The 19,280-nt window shown below is 50.6% G+C and overlaps 1 protein-coding gene across 1 annotated transcript in view; it reads right to left on the bottom strand.

Annotated features, from left to right (window-relative positions):
* Positions 1-19,280, bottom strand: part of ttc38 (tetratricopeptide repeat domain 38) — an 80,125-nt gene continuing 60,845 nt past the window's right edge. Inside the window, exons 13-14 of the mRNA XM_038780296.1 lie at positions 11,806-11,879; positions 1-1,265 (exon numbers count right to left, since the gene is read on the bottom strand). Coding sequence (XP_038636224.1) covers positions 1,172-1,265; positions 11,806-11,879 — 168 coding nt within the window. The 3' untranslated portion in view covers positions 1-1,171. The remainder of the gene's footprint in view (positions 1,266-11,805; positions 11,880-19,280) is intronic.

The raw sequence follows: 19,280 nt of genomic DNA, 5'->3' as shown, positions 1-19,280 counted from the left end.
TTCCAATGGAAAAGGATTTATTGCAAATTCTGGACACTGTACAAGCTTGAGGTCTTGAGTGTTCTGATTATATTATAAAGAGTGTCCACACAAAAATGGCAGCCTACTTTTTTCCCCAGAAAACACATTATGAAAACAAGGGGAGAAAGCTTGATTTGCAAAACTGAACAGCGAAATGGCCATTTACATTATCTTGCTTGCTCGTCATGAATAAGCATTGTGTGAAGAGTAATGTGCCAATCTGAAACCTGACAGAGGTACTTTCCTGCACCGATCTTAATTTTAAGGCGATTTGGCACAGTGGTTAGCACTGCTGCCTCACACCTCCAGGGACCCGGTTCAATTCCAGCCTCGGGTGACTGTGTGGCGATTGCACTTTCTCCCTGTATCTGCGTGGGTTTCCTCTGAGTGTTCCGGTTTCCTCCCACAGTTCAAAGATATGCAGGTTAGGTGGATTGGCCAAGCTAAATTGCCCCTTATTCTCCAAAAAGGCAGGTGGGGATACTAGCTATGGAGATAGTGTGCAGACGTGGGCTTAAATAGGGTGTTCTGTCTGAGGGCTGGGGCAGACTTGACGGGCCAAATGGCCTCCTTCTGCACTGTAAGTTCTATGATTACTTTCAGACCTTAGTTTGTTGCCCATACAGCTGTTAGGAGACAGCTGTCTGCACATCTCCCATTCTGTCCAAAGGGAAACCTCCAGCCGTTGCAATAGGAACTTATACCCCTTCTGAATTGAGGCACCGGTATGAGGAAAACATTCTCACCTCTTGATAACATAGCGCATTAGTCTGTTCTGAATGATTGCTTTTTAATATTGCATGACGATGAGCATCAGTTAACAGGCTGGTTCTGGATCCCAACACGTGAAAATTTCAGTATATTTTACTCCATTAATTTTAGCAAATTGAGTGCACCCCCCCTACTTACCCCATCACCAGCTACTGCCCCTTTCCTTTTCCACTGCTTGTTCCATCTCCGTCATTCTCTTTCACATCATGTTTTTGTATTCCTTCTCACTTTCATTTTCTCCTCTTCCTGTCCCTGTCCTGCCCTGTCCCCACCGCACCCTTCTTTAATAATAATAATAACCATCATAATTGCGAGCAGATCTCTATAACCCAAATTAAAGTAATTATCTCATTTAAATTGCAAGCGTCTTAGACTTGATTTAGTCTACATTGTGCAGTGCTATGGCTTTACGAATCAGTCTTTCATTCATCGGAGAGTTTGGTCTCAAAGCGTCTCGTTCCATTAATAGGCACCTGTTGGTGAAAGAAAAGTTTAAAAGTTAGCAGTATACAAAGCTTAGAGAAAATCAATACAGATTCAAATTCCACTTGCTTATATTATTCTATTTGAATGATCTGAAATTGCACAATGGAATAATAATGTACATGTACTTAGTGTAGTCATCTGAAAACATCAACACCATTGCTAAACTAATGGAAAATTTCAAATACGTGAAGTATTTGATTCCACTTCACCTCGCAGTTTCAGGAACCAGGGGCAGGATTCTGCCCTACCTGGCGGGGCGGGCCGTACCAGTGCCGAAGAGTGGCATGAACGACACAGGCGTCGGGCCGCCCAGAAGGTGCGGAATCCTCTGCACCATCAGGGGCTAGGCCGGCGCCAGTGGGGTTGGTGCCGTGCCAGCCGGAGCCGAAGGGCTTGGTGCTGCGCCGAAGGGCCTTCGCCGGCCGGCGCGAGTTGGCGCATGCACGGGAGCACCTGCGTGTGCTGCCGTCATCCCAGTGCATGCGCAGGGGAGGTTCTACTCCCCGCCGGCCATGGCGTACTGTTACACCGGCCAGCGCGGAGGGAAAGAGTGCTCCAAAGGCACAGGCCCGCCCGCGGATTGGTGCCCCCCCCCCCCCACCCGGGGCCAGATCCCCCTGCGCCCCCCCACCCCCAAGGACTCTGCAGGCCGCCCGCAGAGCTAGGTCTCGCCAGTACGAACCCGGCGTATTTTATGCCGGCGGGACCCTCCGAAAACGGGCGTCCACTCGGCCCATCGTGGGCTGGAGAATCGCCTTGGGGGGGGGGGGGGGGGGGGGTGCTGCCAACGGCCCCCGACCGGCGCGATTCCCGACCTGCCGAAAACTGGAGCATCGGGCAGCCGGCGTCGGGGCGGGAGGTCGGGATTCACACCGTCCCGCCCAGCGATTCTCCGGCCCAGCGGGCGGGTCGGAGAATCCAGCCCCAGGTGCTTCAACTCCTGCTTTTTTTCAAAATGGCGGGCATGATTCAATGGGAAAAATTCAAAGTCTGGGTTTTGGATGCGTTTGGCAGGGTATTTCGCAACACCCTCATTGGTGAGATCACGCCCAAATTCAACAGAACTTAGTGCCAAAAATTAGCCCCAAGATTCTCAACATTACTGCCTGCCTCGCTGTCTGATTCGCCTGGCTCGCCCCTCAGCTGCTCACCATGAACAAGGGAGTGCTCCCTCACCCACACTCCCATTCTATACACAAGCATGTCAGCGCGCAGACTTGCTCCTTGCTTTGGGGATGGTGACCTCACAAGGCTTCTCAATGCTATGGAAGAGAGATGAGCCACCCCGCTCTCCCAAGCGGGTTGGAGGACCAGCAGCAAAGTCAGCAATGCCACGTGGGCGGCAGTGGCAGTAGCTGTCAGTACGGGCAGCATGGCAAGAAGGACAGCCGTCCAATGTTGGAAGACGACAGTGAGTAGTGGTGGATGGAAAGTATTCCGTCTGGAGGTCGGTGACCAGTGGTGTCCCGCAAGGATCTGTTCTGGGACCTCTGCTCTTTGTGGTTTTTATAAATGACTTGGATGAGGAAGTGGAAGGGTAGGTTAGTAAGTTTGCCGATGACACGAAGATTGGTGGAGTTGTAGATAGTGTTGAGGGCTCTTGCAGGTTACAACAGGACATTGACAGGATGCAGAGTTGGGCTGAGAAGTGGCAGATGGAGTTCAACCTCGATAAATGTGAAGTGATTCATTTTGGAAGGTCGAATTTGAATGCTGAATACAGGGTTAAAGGCAGGATTCTTGGAAGTGTGGAGGAGCAGAGAGATCTTGGGGCCCCCTGTACATGGGTTGCCGCCTCCAGCCTTTGTTGGCCTTGCTGACGTCTCCGCTGTTTGCCCGCCTCAGCTGCCGCAAGCCACACAAAGGCAGCTTATGCGGGATCCACACCAGCAGACATTGTTACATCTTTAAGGAATTGGAGAAGGAGAGAGACTGGCAATTAGTTAGGACTTTCACCCCGGGACCCTCAACTCTTCCAAGCCTCCCCCCATCTTTACATGTCCTGCCTTCTCTCAGAGTGCCATCCCGAGCCTCTTGTGCTGGCAAACCTCACCTGGACACTCATCGCAGCCACATCAGGAGCTGGGAACATTAGGGAGACCGTGCTCAGATGCCTCCCCTGCAGTGCACTCGGGGCGGCACAGTGGCACAGTGGTTAGCATCGCAGCCTCACAGTGCTGCAACTCCGGGTCATTTTCCATGTGGAGCTTGCAGTTTCCCCGTGTTTGCATGGGTTACACCCTCACAACCCAAAAATGTGCAGGGGAGGTGGACTGGCCATGCTAAATTGCCCCTTAATTGGATAAGTAAAAACTGATTTCCCAGTGAGGAGTCGGGTAATTTCCGGGAGGCCACTGCATTCGACTTCAGTATCGTTAATAAGATTGAAATTAATGCAAATGAGGGTTAATGATATTCTCACCATTTCTGGATGTGATTCAGAGCTCGCAAGAGGGTGAGATGAATCGCAAAATGGTTCACACCCAGCAAGAATCGCGACTTTGGCCTTTCATGCTATTCACCTGGCACATCCGAATCCATGCGTCACTGAATTTCTGTAATTCTGCTGATTAAAGCTGATGTTCTCTTGTAGCCATTACATCACACACACATTGACCATTGCAGATGGTCAGTTTACCTATCTATCAGCAGCCCATGGAATAACAATTATTTTTCTAATCATAGCATGCTATTGAAGCTGAAAATGGATAATTAGGTTGAAGTACCAATGTGCTGAAGGTTATTATGCGGTCTTCCTTTCTTATGGTTGATGTAGATGGAAAACAACTATAATTTTATGCCAGAGTGTATTATTGTAATTGTGAATCGGGCTAGGAGCTATTCTACATTCCATGGTCAGATCTGGGTGAGCCCAGGCACACACAGAGTTTTTAATTTTCCATTGTGCTAATTTGTGCAGGTGCAGTTTAGCGTTGCCCAAGAGCTTTATGCAAGATAGAAGTTAGGGATCCTCTGCCTAGCATTTGTGACTTCTTGTGAATCCATTCAGCTTATTAAAACTTCATTAGGGTTGAAGTTGCAATGTGCCTCTAATTAATATATGGTACATGCATTTATTTTCTATTTTGTTAGAGTTTAAAAGCTCCCTTAACTCTGCCACGCCAGATTGAGCTGGCTCTCGGGATCTACCGTCCTTGCCGTGGAGACCAGGCCAGGCGCCACTTAGCACAAGTCCCCACAAACGGGGAATAGGTGGAGTGGCACTTGGGAGAATCTCCCATGCGCTCAGAGGCCCCTGGGTGGCTGGTATCTGGGCAGGGTAGCACCCTGGCACTGCTGTTACCACCCGGACACCTTGGCTCTGCCAGTTTGGCACCCTGGCAGTGTCACCTGGACACCCTGATAAAGCCACCCAAGTGCCAGCCTGCCACTGGCAGGGTGCCCAGGTGGCACTGCCAGGCTGGCAGGGGCATGACAGGGTGCCAGGCTGGCACTGCCAAGGTGTCCAGGTGGCATTTTTCCCATGCTGGGGATCGGGCCTGGGTTTCGCTGCCCTTATGAGGTGGGGTGTGGGGGGGCTCGAGCACCCCCCCCCCAACAGGTGAGTTGGGGCATTGGGAGGTCTGGGGGTCACATCGGGGGGTGTCAAGAGATTGGGGCACCATTTTCCCTGCACTGACGAACGGAACTCCTCAGTACCGGAAATGCGGCTGCGTGTGGCCTTGGCGGGGCTACTCTGCGGAGGCCTGCAAAAAAAGAGTGTCACCCGAACGGACTCTCTTTATTCTGGTTAGATCGCACTCTAAAACTATTAAAAAGGTACAAGGAAAAAGGATTTTTGAATGATAAAATCTACCCTTCTAATATTCAAGTACTGTATGGGGGAAAGGCTTTTCTGGCTGTGGGAGCAGTATTCTGATCTTGAAATAGTTTTGAGTTTCAAAATAACATGCACTGAAACGTCCACTTTTAATTAACATTTTCCAGAGGGGGAAATAAATGATGATGTGCATTTGACATTAGAATAGAAGCATGAAACACTTCTAAAATATCAAAAAAATGTTCTTCTGATCATAATAGGAATTTATGACATCCATAAATGTAAAATGAGCTTTTTCAAGCTGCTCATCAGTGATCTGAATTTGGTACGCCATTTCAACCCCAGCTGCACCTCAGTCAAAATCCAGGGGTTTTTACATGACTAATAGTGCAAAATGTCAAGTTGTCATCAGTTCAGTGATTTCTAATGATTTCACTGTGGTGGGAATCAACAGTGCATTCTATGGTGAAGTGTAAAATCACTGACAGCCGTTTAACAGTGCATGTGCAAATGTGAGAAGTCTCTATCAGTTACAGGAGAGCAATGACAGAACGTGTGACAGTTTTTTATTAATGACTACAGCAAAATCCAGGCCGTATATGCATCATAAAACAAGCTAAATGGAAGTGATAGGCATCCCTAATCCTAATTAACTATGTCAACAATAATTAACTATGTCAAGAACATAATTCCTGAGGCTAGATTTAATACTTAGAGGTAATAATTTTGCAGTACTATGCACCAGTAAGAGTCAAAAGGAGTACAAAATAAGCAATGGCCTGAGGAAACTTTAGATTGCACTGACATAGCCGTTTGCAGCATCCCCAATAAATATGACTGCCTTAATTGGGTTTGAAGTAAAGTCAGTAAATCTGAAATAAATGATTAATCCTAACTCAAGTCACAAGATTTGGTTCGGGGAAATAGTACAAAAGTTCAACTTGCTATCCACTTGCTTGTCCGATTCATGTTCAAACCTAAGTTAGACTAATGGGCTGAAAATCTCTTCTTTACTAGCCTCAAAAATGACATCATTTTGTTAGCCTTAATCAAGTTCTATGTGGGTACACTTTCACTGCACCAAACTGCATGAGATTGAGCAAGTATTGCCACCAATTTGACAAAATTTGACAAAAAAGGAATTTTCTCAGCCTATGAAATGGTTAAAACTGGAATAGGGCAGCACGTTAGCATTGTGGATAGCGCAATTGCTTCACAGCTCCAGGGTCCCAGGTTCAATTCCGGCTTGGGTCACTGTCTGTGCGGAGTCTGCACATCCTCCCCGTGTGTGCGTGGATTTCCTCCGGGTGCTCCGGTTTCCTCCCACAGTCCAAAGATGTGCAGGTTAGGTGGATTGGCCATGATAAATTGCCCTTGGTGTTGGGTGGGGTTACTGGGTTATGGGGATAGGGAGGAGGTGTGGACCTTGGGTAGGGTGCTCTTTCCAAGAGCCGGTGCAGACTCGATGGGCCGAATGGCCTCCTTCTGCACTGTAAATTCTATGATAAAAATACAGCGAGAAGTCTTCCATGAGGAATAAGTACACATTACTTTCACAGACACAGGGTTACTTTCCAGACAACAGTCCTTGAAAGCCATGCCTTTCCAGACAGCCAAGTGGGCTTAAATTGATAATATGACATCTGTTTTCATAAAAACATGTTGGGTGGAATTTTATAGCTTCTCCCGCAGTGGGGTTTTCCAATCCCATCGGAGTCAATGGACTTTTGAACGGCATGCACATTTTTCGACCCCGTTCTCATTGCGACAACACGGTAAAACTACACCCGTTGTTTTGATTCAAAAGAAAAACCATCAGAAGCAATTTTATAAACTTCTATCAGGTCGCCCCTCAGCCTCCATTTTTCTGGGAGAAAAAAGATTATTATCCTACAGAGGGAAATCAACTCCACAAGTGGCTCCATCAGTGAATACAAGTACATAGAGGGTGTCAAAGCTACCCAAGTCCACCACGCATGACCTAGATGGAGCCCATCTAGGTCGTATGAAATCCAGAAATGATATTGTCAAATCTAATAGTTTATCAACAGAACACATCAGGATAAATTTGTTGTCTAAAACTGTTAACTTGTCACCTCTGCAAATGAATGGTTTGAAAGCCTACGCAATCTTGTATAATGAGCCAACCCTGTGTTGTATTAAGTAGAGCTCTGCTGACATTGAGTTACTACTTATAGCTAAATTTTGCTGGAATTTACAAATGCTGAAATGGTCAGTTAATTGTATTTATTCAGGTGCTCCTCAAGGCTTAATTTAAAGGTGTATTAATCATGTTCTTATAGGAGGGTTGATAAATGTAAACTGCATTGACAAATCTGATTTTATTTTTGAGACCTTGGCAGGGAGCGATTTCACAAACTGACTCTGTAGTGTCTGCTGTCCCAGTTATGATTAGGTTGGGCAATTTATTTGATTCAAACTAGTTAGCTCAGACTTCAAATGAACTAACTTCAGGCATCTAAGAATTCCTACAAATTGAATCTCCAACTCTACTTTCAATATGTAGATATATAAGAGGTTAAAACTCTGAACAATATGTTTTGTGATTTATGGATTTACTGATCACTATTGTTCTAACGGCAGTGTAGCACAGCATTACCAGATTAAGATTGCCCACGCTATGGAAGCAACTTCAGTAGTAACTTTGAAAAGGGAATTGCATATAAACTTGATAGGGAAAAATGTTCATAGTTGTTGGGTTGGAGCAGGGGACTGGGACTAATTGGATAGCTCTTTCAAAGACCCAGCACAGGCATGATAGGCAGGAAGACTTTCTATTCTGCAAGATTCACATTCTCCCTGTGTCTGCGTGGGTTTCCTCCGGGTGCTCCGGTTCCTCCCACAGGTCCCGAAAGATGTGCTTGTTAGGTGAATTGGACATTCTGAATTCTCCCTCACTGTACCCAAACAGGTGCCGGAGTGTAGCAACTTGGGGATTTTTCACAGTAACTTCATTGCAGTGTTAATGTAAGCCTACTTGTGACAATAATAAAGATTATTATTATTATTCATTTTCCAAAATTTCTTAGACTCAGGAACAGTCCCATTAGATTGCAAGTTGCAAGCGTTACAGTGCTTTTCAAGAAAAGAGGGAGAAGGAAAACAGTGAACTGCAGGCCAGCTAGCCTAACATCAGTTGTTGGGAAAATGCCTGAATCTATTATTAAGAAAGTCTTAACGATGCACTTTGATAAGCATAGTAGATTAGAACGAGCAACATGGTTTTACTAAAAGGAAATCTTGATTGACAAATCCATTAAAGTTTTTTGAGGATGAAACTAAATGAAACTAGAAACTAGTAGAAAGGGGAATAAGGAGATGTAGTATACCTAGATTTCCAAAAGGCATTCGATAAGGTGCCATGTAGAAGGTTAATAGGCAGTATAAGGGCTCGTCAAGTTGGGAGTAATATTTTAACATGAATAGAGGTTTAGTTAATGGATAGAAAGCTAACAGTGAGCATAAAGGGGGCTTTTTCAAGTGGTCAGGCAGTGGAGTCCCACAAAGATCTGTGCTGGGGCCTCAGCTATTTCAAATCTATATTAATGACTTGGTTGAAGACACAGAGAGTAATTTTCAAAGTTTGACAAGCTAAGTGGGAAAGTAAACTGTGGGGAGAACAAAGAGTGGCTAAAGGTTAAGTGAATGGGCAACAAGATTGCAGATGGAGCACAATGTAAGGAAGTGTGAAGTTACTTACTTTGGTTGTAGAAGTAGAAAAACAGAATATATTTTAAAAGGCATGAAGCTTGTTAAGTACTGATATTCGGAGAAACTTGGGTGTGCTCGTAAAAGTAATGCAGAGAATTAGCATGTAGGTAAAGCAAGCAATTAGGATTGCAAATATGTGTTTGCCTTTATTACGAAGGGTTTGGAGTACAAAAATAACACAGTCTTGCTACAATTGTAATTTTCAAAGTTTGCCAATACTTTGGGAAGGATTGCAAATCTGTGTTTGCCTTTATTTAAGGCGCCGGTGGTGTGTGTGCAGATGAACTGAGTGTGTTTGGGTACTTTGGGCTACCCTGTGGGACGAGACAGGGATGCTAGCTTTCCCCATTGCTTTTTGCCTTGGCGATAGGGCCATTGGCAATGGCGCTCAGGGCGTCGAGTCATTGGAGAGGGATTGAGCACGGGGGATGTCGAGCATAGGGTTTTGCTGTACGTGAATGATCTGTTATTATATATCTTGGACCCTGCCTTCAGCTCACTGTCTGACCCTCCCTCACACACACACACACACTGCCTTCAGCTCACTGTCTGACCCTCCCTCCCTCACACACACACACACACACACACACACACTGCCTTCAGCTCACTGTCTGACCCTCCCTCACACACACACACACACACTGCCTTCAGCTCACTGTCTGACCCTCCCTCACACACACACACTGCCTTCTTATAAACTGACCCATACCGGATTATTTTTGAGGGTTTTGGGACCATCCCCCTCTCTCAGGCTCTGTTGAGGAGGGTGGGAATTTGGAGGCTGGGTCAGGAGGGAGGGCAGTAATCTGTCAGAGCTTGGTGATTATTATAATCATTTTTTCTGGGAGCAGTGAGTGAATCTTTCAAATCCTCCAGCAATGTGCACATTTGCCATGGAGAGCGGAGGTGAAAGCTCCCAGCATTACAGCCTGCTGGCGGTTCCAACCTCCTCGTGCACAGCCAGACCACAGAAACCAAGAAACACAGAGAGAGGCTGCCTTCAGCCCACACTCTGACCCTTCCTCACACACCCACACACACTGCCTTCAGCTCACTGTCTGACCCTCCCTCACACACACACACACACACACACACACACTGCCTTCAGCTCACTGTCTGACCCTCCCTCACACACACACACACACACACACACACACACACTGCCTTCAGCTCACTCACTGACCCTCCCTCACACACAAAAAAAAAAATATATATATATATATATATATATATCTTGCCGTTCAGGGTGGTGGGGACGGACTTTAGATACCTCGGTATTCAGGTGTTGTGAAGCTAGACCCAGCTGCATAGGTAGAGGGCAAAATAGGAGAGGGGGAGGTGTTGGATATTTACAAGGAAATGATGGAGAGCGTGGGCCCCCTGGTGGAGGAGGTTAAGAGCAATTGGGAGGAGGAGCTGGGGGCTGATACATGGGCTGAGGCCTTTCGGAGGGTGTCCTCGTTTTATGCAGTTTAAAGTAGTGCATAGGGCTTGCCTGACAGTGGTTAGGAGCAGGTTTTTTGATGGGGTGGAGGATAGATGTGGGTGGTGCGCGGGGGGGCCCCGGAGAATCATGTTCTGGGCGTGTACAAGGTTGAGGGGGTTCTGGCAGGGGTTCTCGAATGTCATATCCGACGTTCTGGGTGGCTCCTCAACTGGAGGTGGCGATATTTGGTGTGTCGGAAGACCCGGGAGTACAGGGGCACAGAGGGAGGTGGGCGGGGAGCTGTGTGGATATAGAGAGACCAATGTATTGGCCTTTGCCTCCCTGGTGGTCCGGAGGTGGATTTTGTTCTGTTGGCGGGATCGGAGCCGCCAAAGGCAGGGATTTGGATGAGCGACCTGACAGAATTCCTGCAATTGGAGAAAATCTAGTTCACTCTGCGGGGGTGAGTAGAAGGGTTCGCTCGGAGGTGGAAACATTCCTTGATTTCTTCAAGGAGGATTGAGGGGTCAGCTAAGCGTGGGTGGATGGGGGAGGGCTAGAACAGAAAAGGCAGCGGGACATGGATGGGGGTCAGCGTCAGGGAGGGGTTGGGGCCAGACAAAAAGTGCCCGGGTGCCAGGTTGCTGGGGATCGGTCCCGGGGATGCCCTTATGAGGTGGAGGGAGGGGGGGCTCAACGACCCCTGGACAAGTAAGTTGGGGGGGGAGGGTGGGGGGGGCTCTGGAGACCACCACGGGGGGGGGGGGGGGGGGGGGGGGGTTGAGAGATCCGGGGTGGCATTTAAAAATTGCGTCTAAATTTCAGGCCTTGGCACGGTGTTCCTCACCGAGGCCAGAATATAAGAATACTGTTTAATAGTGGGGTCAATCGCAACATTGCAGGTGCTGAGAAACACCCTGATAAACAAGGCCGAAATGAGACACTGTTTTCCCTCGTAAAATCGCACCCATTGGCTATGCTGCCCTGTGATACAAAATGGGTCAGTAAATATCAGAATGAACCATACCACAAAATTACCATTTGACATTGTAAATGTGCGTGATGCCACCTTCTCACTACCGTACTATTTTTCCAGCAGCACAAAAGGAGTCAGAACCCAATAAGCCCTCCACTACATGAAAAAATTGGCAGGTATACCCTGGTGACCTCCTAGCTGGCTCAGGATTTGGGCACTCCTTGACCAAGGAGAAACCCCCTCTCCAGTGGCAATGGCTGCTTCCACCAATTCCCACTGCCAGGGAATTGCCTAACTGACCTCAGCGCCTCTAGACTCCACTTAACTGGTTATGAGGGCACATGTCCATCGCTGCGTCCTCCTCCTCCTTGGCACTGCTAAACTGCTGACCCTCCGATGGGCTGACGGTTCTTGGGTGCAGGTAGCCATCCGTATAATAGGGACAACAATTACTAGGCCAACTAATTGACTGCCACTGACAAGATGCAACCCCATGGCCTGCTGGACCAAAGCAGACTTGCGCACTGCCCTCACCTCTCTCCCCCACCCCCACCCCTGTTTTTGTGCAAGACGCTGGGCCACCACCATTAAATCCAATCATTCAGCACATACCTGGCTAGTTTCTGGTGAGCTCTGCAGTCTGATTTTAAAGCAGCATGGATCAGCAACAGGTCAAAGATATCTCTCTGCAAGAAACAAAGTTGTTTTAATGGAATGGGAGCATATGGTCAAATAAATCCCAATACCACAGTTGTGTTCAAATTAGCTGATATAATAACATAACATGTTCAAAGTCCTAGGCTCGAATTTTCCCTGTGGGCTTCTTAACCCTGCCGTCAGGCTTGAATGGGAGTCAGAAGCTCCACACTGTGTGGGGGAAAAGACCACTCACTCAGTGTGATGATTTTCCCCCAAGTGACTGTGGTAAACCACTGTATTGCATTGTATTGTGTTGTCACATGCCTGGGCTTGTCCTGGCTGACTCCGCCGGTGGCTCCTCCCCTCGGGCTCATGTATAAAGGTGGCTCGTCTCTGCCTCCGATCCAGTTCGGCATCAGAGGCCAGGAGGCTTTCTGTTTAGTGTATTAAAGTTTCAGTTACGTTCATCACTCGTCGTGATGGCATATCAATTTAATACACTAAACTTCTCAGATGAACTCATCACTCAAGCCTGATCGCCTGGAGCTGGACCCACAGGCAGCCGACGCCATGGAAACATTCGAGCACTGGCTAAGCTGCTTCGAAGCGTACCTCGGATCCTTCACCGAAGACTTCTCAGACCTCCAAAAGAAACAGATCCTCCATGAGTCTTTCTTCTCATTAGGGACGCCCCCTCGTATGCAGACGCGATAATTTGCTACTGAAGGGACAATACGTGAAGTCTGTTAATGAGGTGTGTGCTAGGCACCTCCTTGCCACAAAGCGACAACGCCCTGGGGAATCACTAGCAGAATTCCTGCGTGCTTTGCGGGTACTCTGTCGGAACTGTGATTGCCAGGCAATATCGGCTACCCAGCACGCGGAGCTGCTGATCAGGGATGCTTATGTCGCGGGCATGAAATCAAACTATATCTGCCAGCGATTGCTAGAAGGGGGTGCACTCGCCCTCCCAGAGACAGTGCAACTCTCAAACTCGCTGGAGGTGGCCTCCCAGAACATGGAGGCCTACACTTCCGACCGCGTGGCATCATCCAACCCGGGTCCGACGCAAGCCTGTGCTACGCAGTGGCCCGCCAACAACGAAAACCCAAGGTGCTACTTTTGCAGCCAGGGTAATCATCCCAGACAAAGTTGCCCTGCACGGAACGCGGCTTGCAATGGGTGTGGGAGGAAGGGCCACTTCGCCAAAGTCTGCCAGGCCCGACCTCTCCCCAAAACCTCTAGGCCCAGCAGCGCTGCCTGCTGCCTGTCGGGGCCGCCCCCAGCTGACACGCCACCCGCCATGTGCGACCCGTGGCACCGCCATCTTCGCCGCCATCTTCAATTTTGGCCGCCACGTGCGACCCATGGGGGCCGCCATCTTTAACGCAATTTTGTTCTCCACCCGCCACGTGCTACATCTTGGACGCCATTGCCGTTGCCACCCACCACGCGCGACTCATGGGGGCCACCATCTTGGGACCACCCCGCAGCCTCCTGGGAGCCCGGCTCACCCGACAGCTGGCCGGCACTACCTCCGACCGGCCTACCAACTGCCTTCCGAAGCTCGCCTCCATCACGCTCAACCAGTCCCGGCCTCATCACCTCACAAAGTCTGAACCGTCTGGATCAACGGGCATGAGACGGCCTGCCCTTTCGACTCCGGGAGCACAGACAGCTTCATACACCCAGATACGGTAAGGTTCTGCTCCCTCCCAATTTTACCCGCGACCCAGAAAATCTCCCTGGCTTCCAGATCCCATGCAGTAGAAATCCGGGGTACTGTGTCGCGACCCTTACAGTACAAGGCTTCAAACTCTACATCTTTCCCCATGTCTACGCTGCCCTATTACTGGGGCTCGACGTCCAGTGCCACCTCCAAAGCCTTAGATTAAAGTTCAGTGGACCCCTGTTTCCCCCCCCCCCCCCCTCACCATCTCGCGACCCTTGAATGTCGCCCCACCCTCGCTCTTCACAAATCTCACCCCAGGCTGTAAGCCCATCGCTACTAGGAGCAGACGATACAGTGCCCGGGACAGGGACTTTTATCAGGTCAGAGGTCCAGCGATTCCTGCGAGAGGGGATCATTGAGGCTAGTACCAGCCCCTGGAGAGTCCAAGTGGTGGTCGTCAAGACTGGGGAGAAGCACCGGATGGTCATTGATTACAACCAGACCATCAACCGGGATACGCAGCTCGATGCGTACCCCCTCCCCCGCATATCTGACAGATTGCGCAGTATCGAGTCTTCTCCACAGTTGGCTTGAAGTCCGTGTACCACCAGCTCCCTATCCGCCCGGAGGACCGCCAATACGCTGCCTTCAAGGCAGATGGCCGCCTCTACCACTTCCTCAGGGTCCCCTTCGGCGTCACCAATGGGGTCTCAGTCTTACAAAGAGAAATGGATCGAATGGTTGACCAGTATGGGCTGCAGGCCTCGTTCCCGTACCTAGACAATGTCACCATCTATGGCCATGACCAGCAGGACCATGACGAAAACCTCCGGCGCTTCCTCCACACCGCTAAACTCCTGAACCTCACCTATAATAAGGAAAAATGCGTTTTCTGCACAACCCGCCTAGCCATCCTTGGCTACGTCGTGGAAAACGGAGTCCTAGGTCCTGACCCCGACCGCATGCGCCCCCTCCTGGAACTCCCCCACTGCCCCAAGGCCCTGAAGAGATGCCTGGGGTTCTTCTCGTACTATGCCCAGTGGGTCCCCAAATATGCGGACAAGGCCCGTCCACTTATCAAAGCCACCATTTTTCCTCTGACGGCTGAGGCCCGCCTGGCCTTCAACCGCACCAAGGCAGATATTGCCAAAGCTGCGATGCACGCTGTGGACGAGTCCATTCCATTCCAGGTAGAGAGCGATGCGTGGACTTTGCTCTGGCCGCTACCCTCAACCAGGCGGTCAGGCCTGTGGCTTTCTTCTTCTGTACCCTCCACGCCTCCGAAATCCGACACTCCTCCGTCGAAAAGGAAGCCCAAGCCATCGTAGAAGCTGTGTGACATTGGAGGCATTATCTAGCCGGCAGGTGATTCACTCTCCTCACTGACCAACGGTCGGTTGCCTCCAATTTCAATAACACACAGCGGGGTAAGATCAAGAATGACAAGATTCTGAGGTGGAGGATCGAGCTCTCCACCTACAACTACGATATCTTGTATCGACCTGGGAAGCTCAATGAGCCCCCAGATGCCCTATCCCGCGGTATATGTGCCAGCGCACATGTAGACCGGCTCAGGGCCCTCCACAATGACCTTTGTCACCCGGGGGTCACCCATTTTTTTTTACTTCATCAAGGCTCGCAGCCTGCCTTACTCCATCGAGGAAGTCAGGACTGTGACCAGGGACTGCCAGTCTGCGCGGAGTGCAAGCCGCACTTCTATCAGCCAGACAGAGTGCACCTGGTAAAGGCCTCTCATCCCTTTGAGCACCTCAGCATCAATTTCAAAGGGTCCCTCCCCTCCATGGATCATAACGTGTACTTCCTCAACATTGTTGACGAGTACTTGAGATTCTCCTTCGCCATCCCATGCCCTAACATAACCTCTGCCACCGTCATCAAGGCCCTGCACAGTCTTTTCACCTTGTTCAGGTTCCCCACCTACATCCATTGTGATCGGGGATCCTCCTTCATGAGCGACGAGTTGCGTCAGTTCCTGCTCAGCAAGGGCATCGCCTCCAGCAGGACAACCATCTACAACCCCCAGGGAAACGGACAGGTGGAGAGGGAGAACGCAATGGTCTGGAAGGCCGTCTACCTGGCCCTACGGTCTCCGCTGGCAGGAGGTCCTCTCCGATGCGCTCCACTCGCTCATGTGTACAGCCACCAATGAGACTCCTCACAAGTGTATGTTTGCCTTCCCCAGGAAGTCCACCTCCGGGGTCTTGCTCCCGTCCTGGCTGGCAGTCCCAGGGCCTCTCCTCCTCCGGAAGCATGCGAGGAGCGATAAATCAGACCCCCTCGTCGAGAAGGTCCTGCTCCTCCACACCAATCCACAATATGCCTACGTGGCACATCAGGACGGGCGACACGGCACAGTCTCTCTTCGGGATTTGGCACCTGCAGGTTCCCCAGCGACCATCACCACCACCGCCAACCCGACACTGTCTTCCCCCACCTACCTCAAGAACTGGCACCCGCAGGCCCACCGGCGACCATCACCACCACCTCCGCCCATACACCGCTCCCCCTCCACTGACTCAACAACTGGGTGAAGAAGAGGACAACATGCTCCCAGATGCGCAGGTCTTGACACTGGTGCCCACACCACAGCCGGGACTGAGGCGATCACGGTGGAAGGTCATGGCCCCCGACAGACTTGACCTTAAAGACCACTTCACCCCCGCTGGACTCTTTTTTTTAAACAGGGTGTGAAATGTGGTAAACCACTGTCTTGCATTGTATTGTGTTACATGCCTGGGCTTGTCCCAGCTGACTCTGCCTATGGCTCCTCTCCTTGGGCTCATGTATAAAGGTGGCTAGTCTCCACCTCCCATCCAGTTCGGGATCAGAGGCCAGGAGGCTTGCCGTTTAGTGTATTAAAGTCTCAGTTACGTTCATCACTCGTCGTATGTTTATTGATGGCATATCAGTGACCAATAAGGATCAGAGGGTGGGTTGACCATCCAATTAAAGTCAATGGCAGGCTTTCAAAATCGGAGAGCCAATCAGAAACCTTCCAGCTGGGACAATGCAAAGGAAGTTAAGTGAGGGAGAGGGCACTTCAAAATGGAGACACTCTCCAATTTTTCTTTGTGTAAATTAAAAATATTCTCCACTGTGGTGGATCCTCCTCTGCAGGGTGGTCTGTAGCTGCTGCTGCACCCAGGCAAGAAGGGTGGGCGTCTGAGCCTGCGTATTGGTTCCTCAGTCTGTTGCCAGACTGCTATCTCAAGGCAGAAAAATTGATAGCCGCCATCCACCGGATTCTGGAAGCTGACAGGAACGTTTCAGCTGGCCTCCCTTTAATTGGTCTTACGTAGCCTTTATCAAACGTGATTGGCTCCATGCTGCTTTTAGAAAATATTAATATTAATATTAAACTATTAAAGTAATTATTTTGATTCCATCTACTTTTCTTGCAGGAAAATTGGTTTTATGAGGCTAGATGTTGCAATAATGGGAGGTAACCCCTTTCAGCACAAACTCAAGTGTTCATGGCAGTTACTGGCCGTGTTTACAATCGTCTCGGAGATTGATGAGTGCTGGCTTTTGGTTATGCTTTATTGTCCATCAGGCAATTTGAAAACACACCAAACCAAACAGGTGAGTGATACAGTGACTCAACTGCATATGGTTTGTTTTCCCTTGGCCTACTCGCTCTTCAAAGATTTAATGGAAAGCAGGCTTTAATTGACTTGAGGTAGTCCTTCCAACTCTTTTGGAGAGAAGTTGCATCTCCTAGAGCTTCCAGCCAATCAAACGGATGCAACAATGAACCCACGCTTGAAGCTGACAGTTCCTAGCTAGGGCCTGGTGGGGAGCTGGGATATAGGCATGAGAGAAAAGTTACTTTTGGGGGTAATGGGGTGCTTCCAATGGGTATGGGAGACCTGAGGTGGGACCCCACCCCCTCCCCCACAACCCCCTCCCCCCATCCAGTCACGAGTCTGCAAAGCCTTCCTCACCACTAATAAAATTCCAGCATTGGCAGAAGGAGGTCCACAAGAATCAATTGTGAGGGGGGAAGGGAATATCTGGCAAGACAATCCTCCTACTCCTCGCTCGGGGTGCACGATGGCCCCCTGGGCTACTCCATGGGACAGGGGTACGAGCAGAGATAATCCCGGAGGCTCCCCCGCCACCTGGCGCTGCCAGTGCTAGAGGCCCGCTCTCGTCTCGGCCAGGTTGCGCCCATGGAGCCAGGGAGTGAACCACTTCCGACTGGGACTGCGCCACATTAAGATGCGACTGTGCCACCACCTTCTGGTTGTGTGCTGCATCAGCCAGTGACTGCGCAATGATCCTCTGGGACTGGGCCACCTCCCTCTATGTGCCACTTCGGCCAGCGCCTGGGCAATGCCGGTGACGTTCCCAGCCATGGCCCACTGTGACTGGGCCACGCTCAGGAGCACCGCTGAAATGTCCAGGTGGCTCTGGCATATGGCTGCCGGTGACAGGGCAGCCCTTCCCTGGGCCTCGGCCACCGCCTGCACAGTGCCCCAGGCCTCCAATATGTTGATCCATGACTGAAACCTTATTCCCCATGGCCTCGACTGTGGATGCCACACGTGCGGTGTTGGCTTGGGTGCCACGCATGATCGGCACCACCTCTTATTCTTTAATGCGGTTGCATTGCAGGTTCTGGATGCTCGCTGCAAACCCCTCATGCAGGTCCTGGCTCTGCAACTGCATCTCCACAATCGATAGGACGCTGTTCCAGAGGCCCGAAACCCATCTGGGTGGCAGCTCGTCCCTGGGGTCGGCTCATCCTCCGACAATCTGCCCCCTCAGGAGTTCCTACCTCCACCTGCTGTACCAGAGCATGTGTGAGGTGCGCACCAGATAGTGTCCCACCAGCCTCTTCACTAACATGTCCAACCGAGGTGGTGGTGGGTGTAGGAGACAGCTGTGATGGGAAATCTGTGTCATTGCCGGATTCGAGCTCCAGGGCGTCTCGGGAGCAGGCTGAGGGCTCCCGATGTTGTCGGTGTTGTCCACTGGTCGGCACCTGGGGTTCTGGCTGTGGTTGGGGTCGGGTACACCAGAAGGGCCCACCCCATCACCAGCAGCCCCTGCAAGACACAAGACAAGATGCTTGATTGTATCGTGGGCCCGGGGTGGGGAGGAGTGTGTTGGGGAGTAGGTTGTGTTGTAAAGGGGGGGTTGTTGGGGAGGGGGGGGGGGGGGGAGGGTGTAGGGGTGGTGGTGTGAGGGTGGTGTTGGGGAGAAGGGATTGATACACGTGACATGGGAAACCACAACTTAGCGGGGTCTGACTTCCTCGTCCAAGTCCAATCTCCACACTGGTGACTGCCTTTTTTCAGGCCATCGAACATGTCCAGGACACTCTGCTCTGCTGTGGTGAGGGGCTGCAAATCCCACAGTCCCCCTCCAATGTTCTCCCGCTCCCAGAGGTTAAGAGTGGGGCCTTCTCCTGCTGGGGGAAAAACAGGAACCGCATTGTTAGACGGTCCGATGGAAGCAGCCCAGGGGTTGGGTAGCTGGTGACTTCAGTGGCCAGGGCACCCGGCCATGTTGGCCAGTATGGGTGGCAGCATGTGGTGTAGGGTGGGGCTTCAGGCATCCTCCGGATGTGGGGGTGGGAAGTTATGGTTATATGGGACAGGGGGTGGTGCTGACTACTCACCTTGGCTGCCCTGAGGAGGTTGTGCTGGCAGGTCCGGACAGTGTTTCCCATGGTGCTGACCACTTCTGCCACCTGTGCCCAGGCCCAGCGAACGGCAGCGGCTGGCAGCCTCCTACCCATCCCGGGGTA

This window comes from Scyliorhinus canicula, chromosome 20 (assembly GCF_902713615.1).
Source record: "Scyliorhinus canicula chromosome 20, sScyCan1.1, whole genome shotgun sequence".
Classification (NCBI taxonomy): Eukaryota; Metazoa; Chordata; class Chondrichthyes; order Carcharhiniformes; family Scyliorhinidae; genus Scyliorhinus; species Scyliorhinus canicula.
Note: the sequence above shows the minus strand (reverse complement) of the source record. Positions and strands in the feature narration are given on the sequence as shown.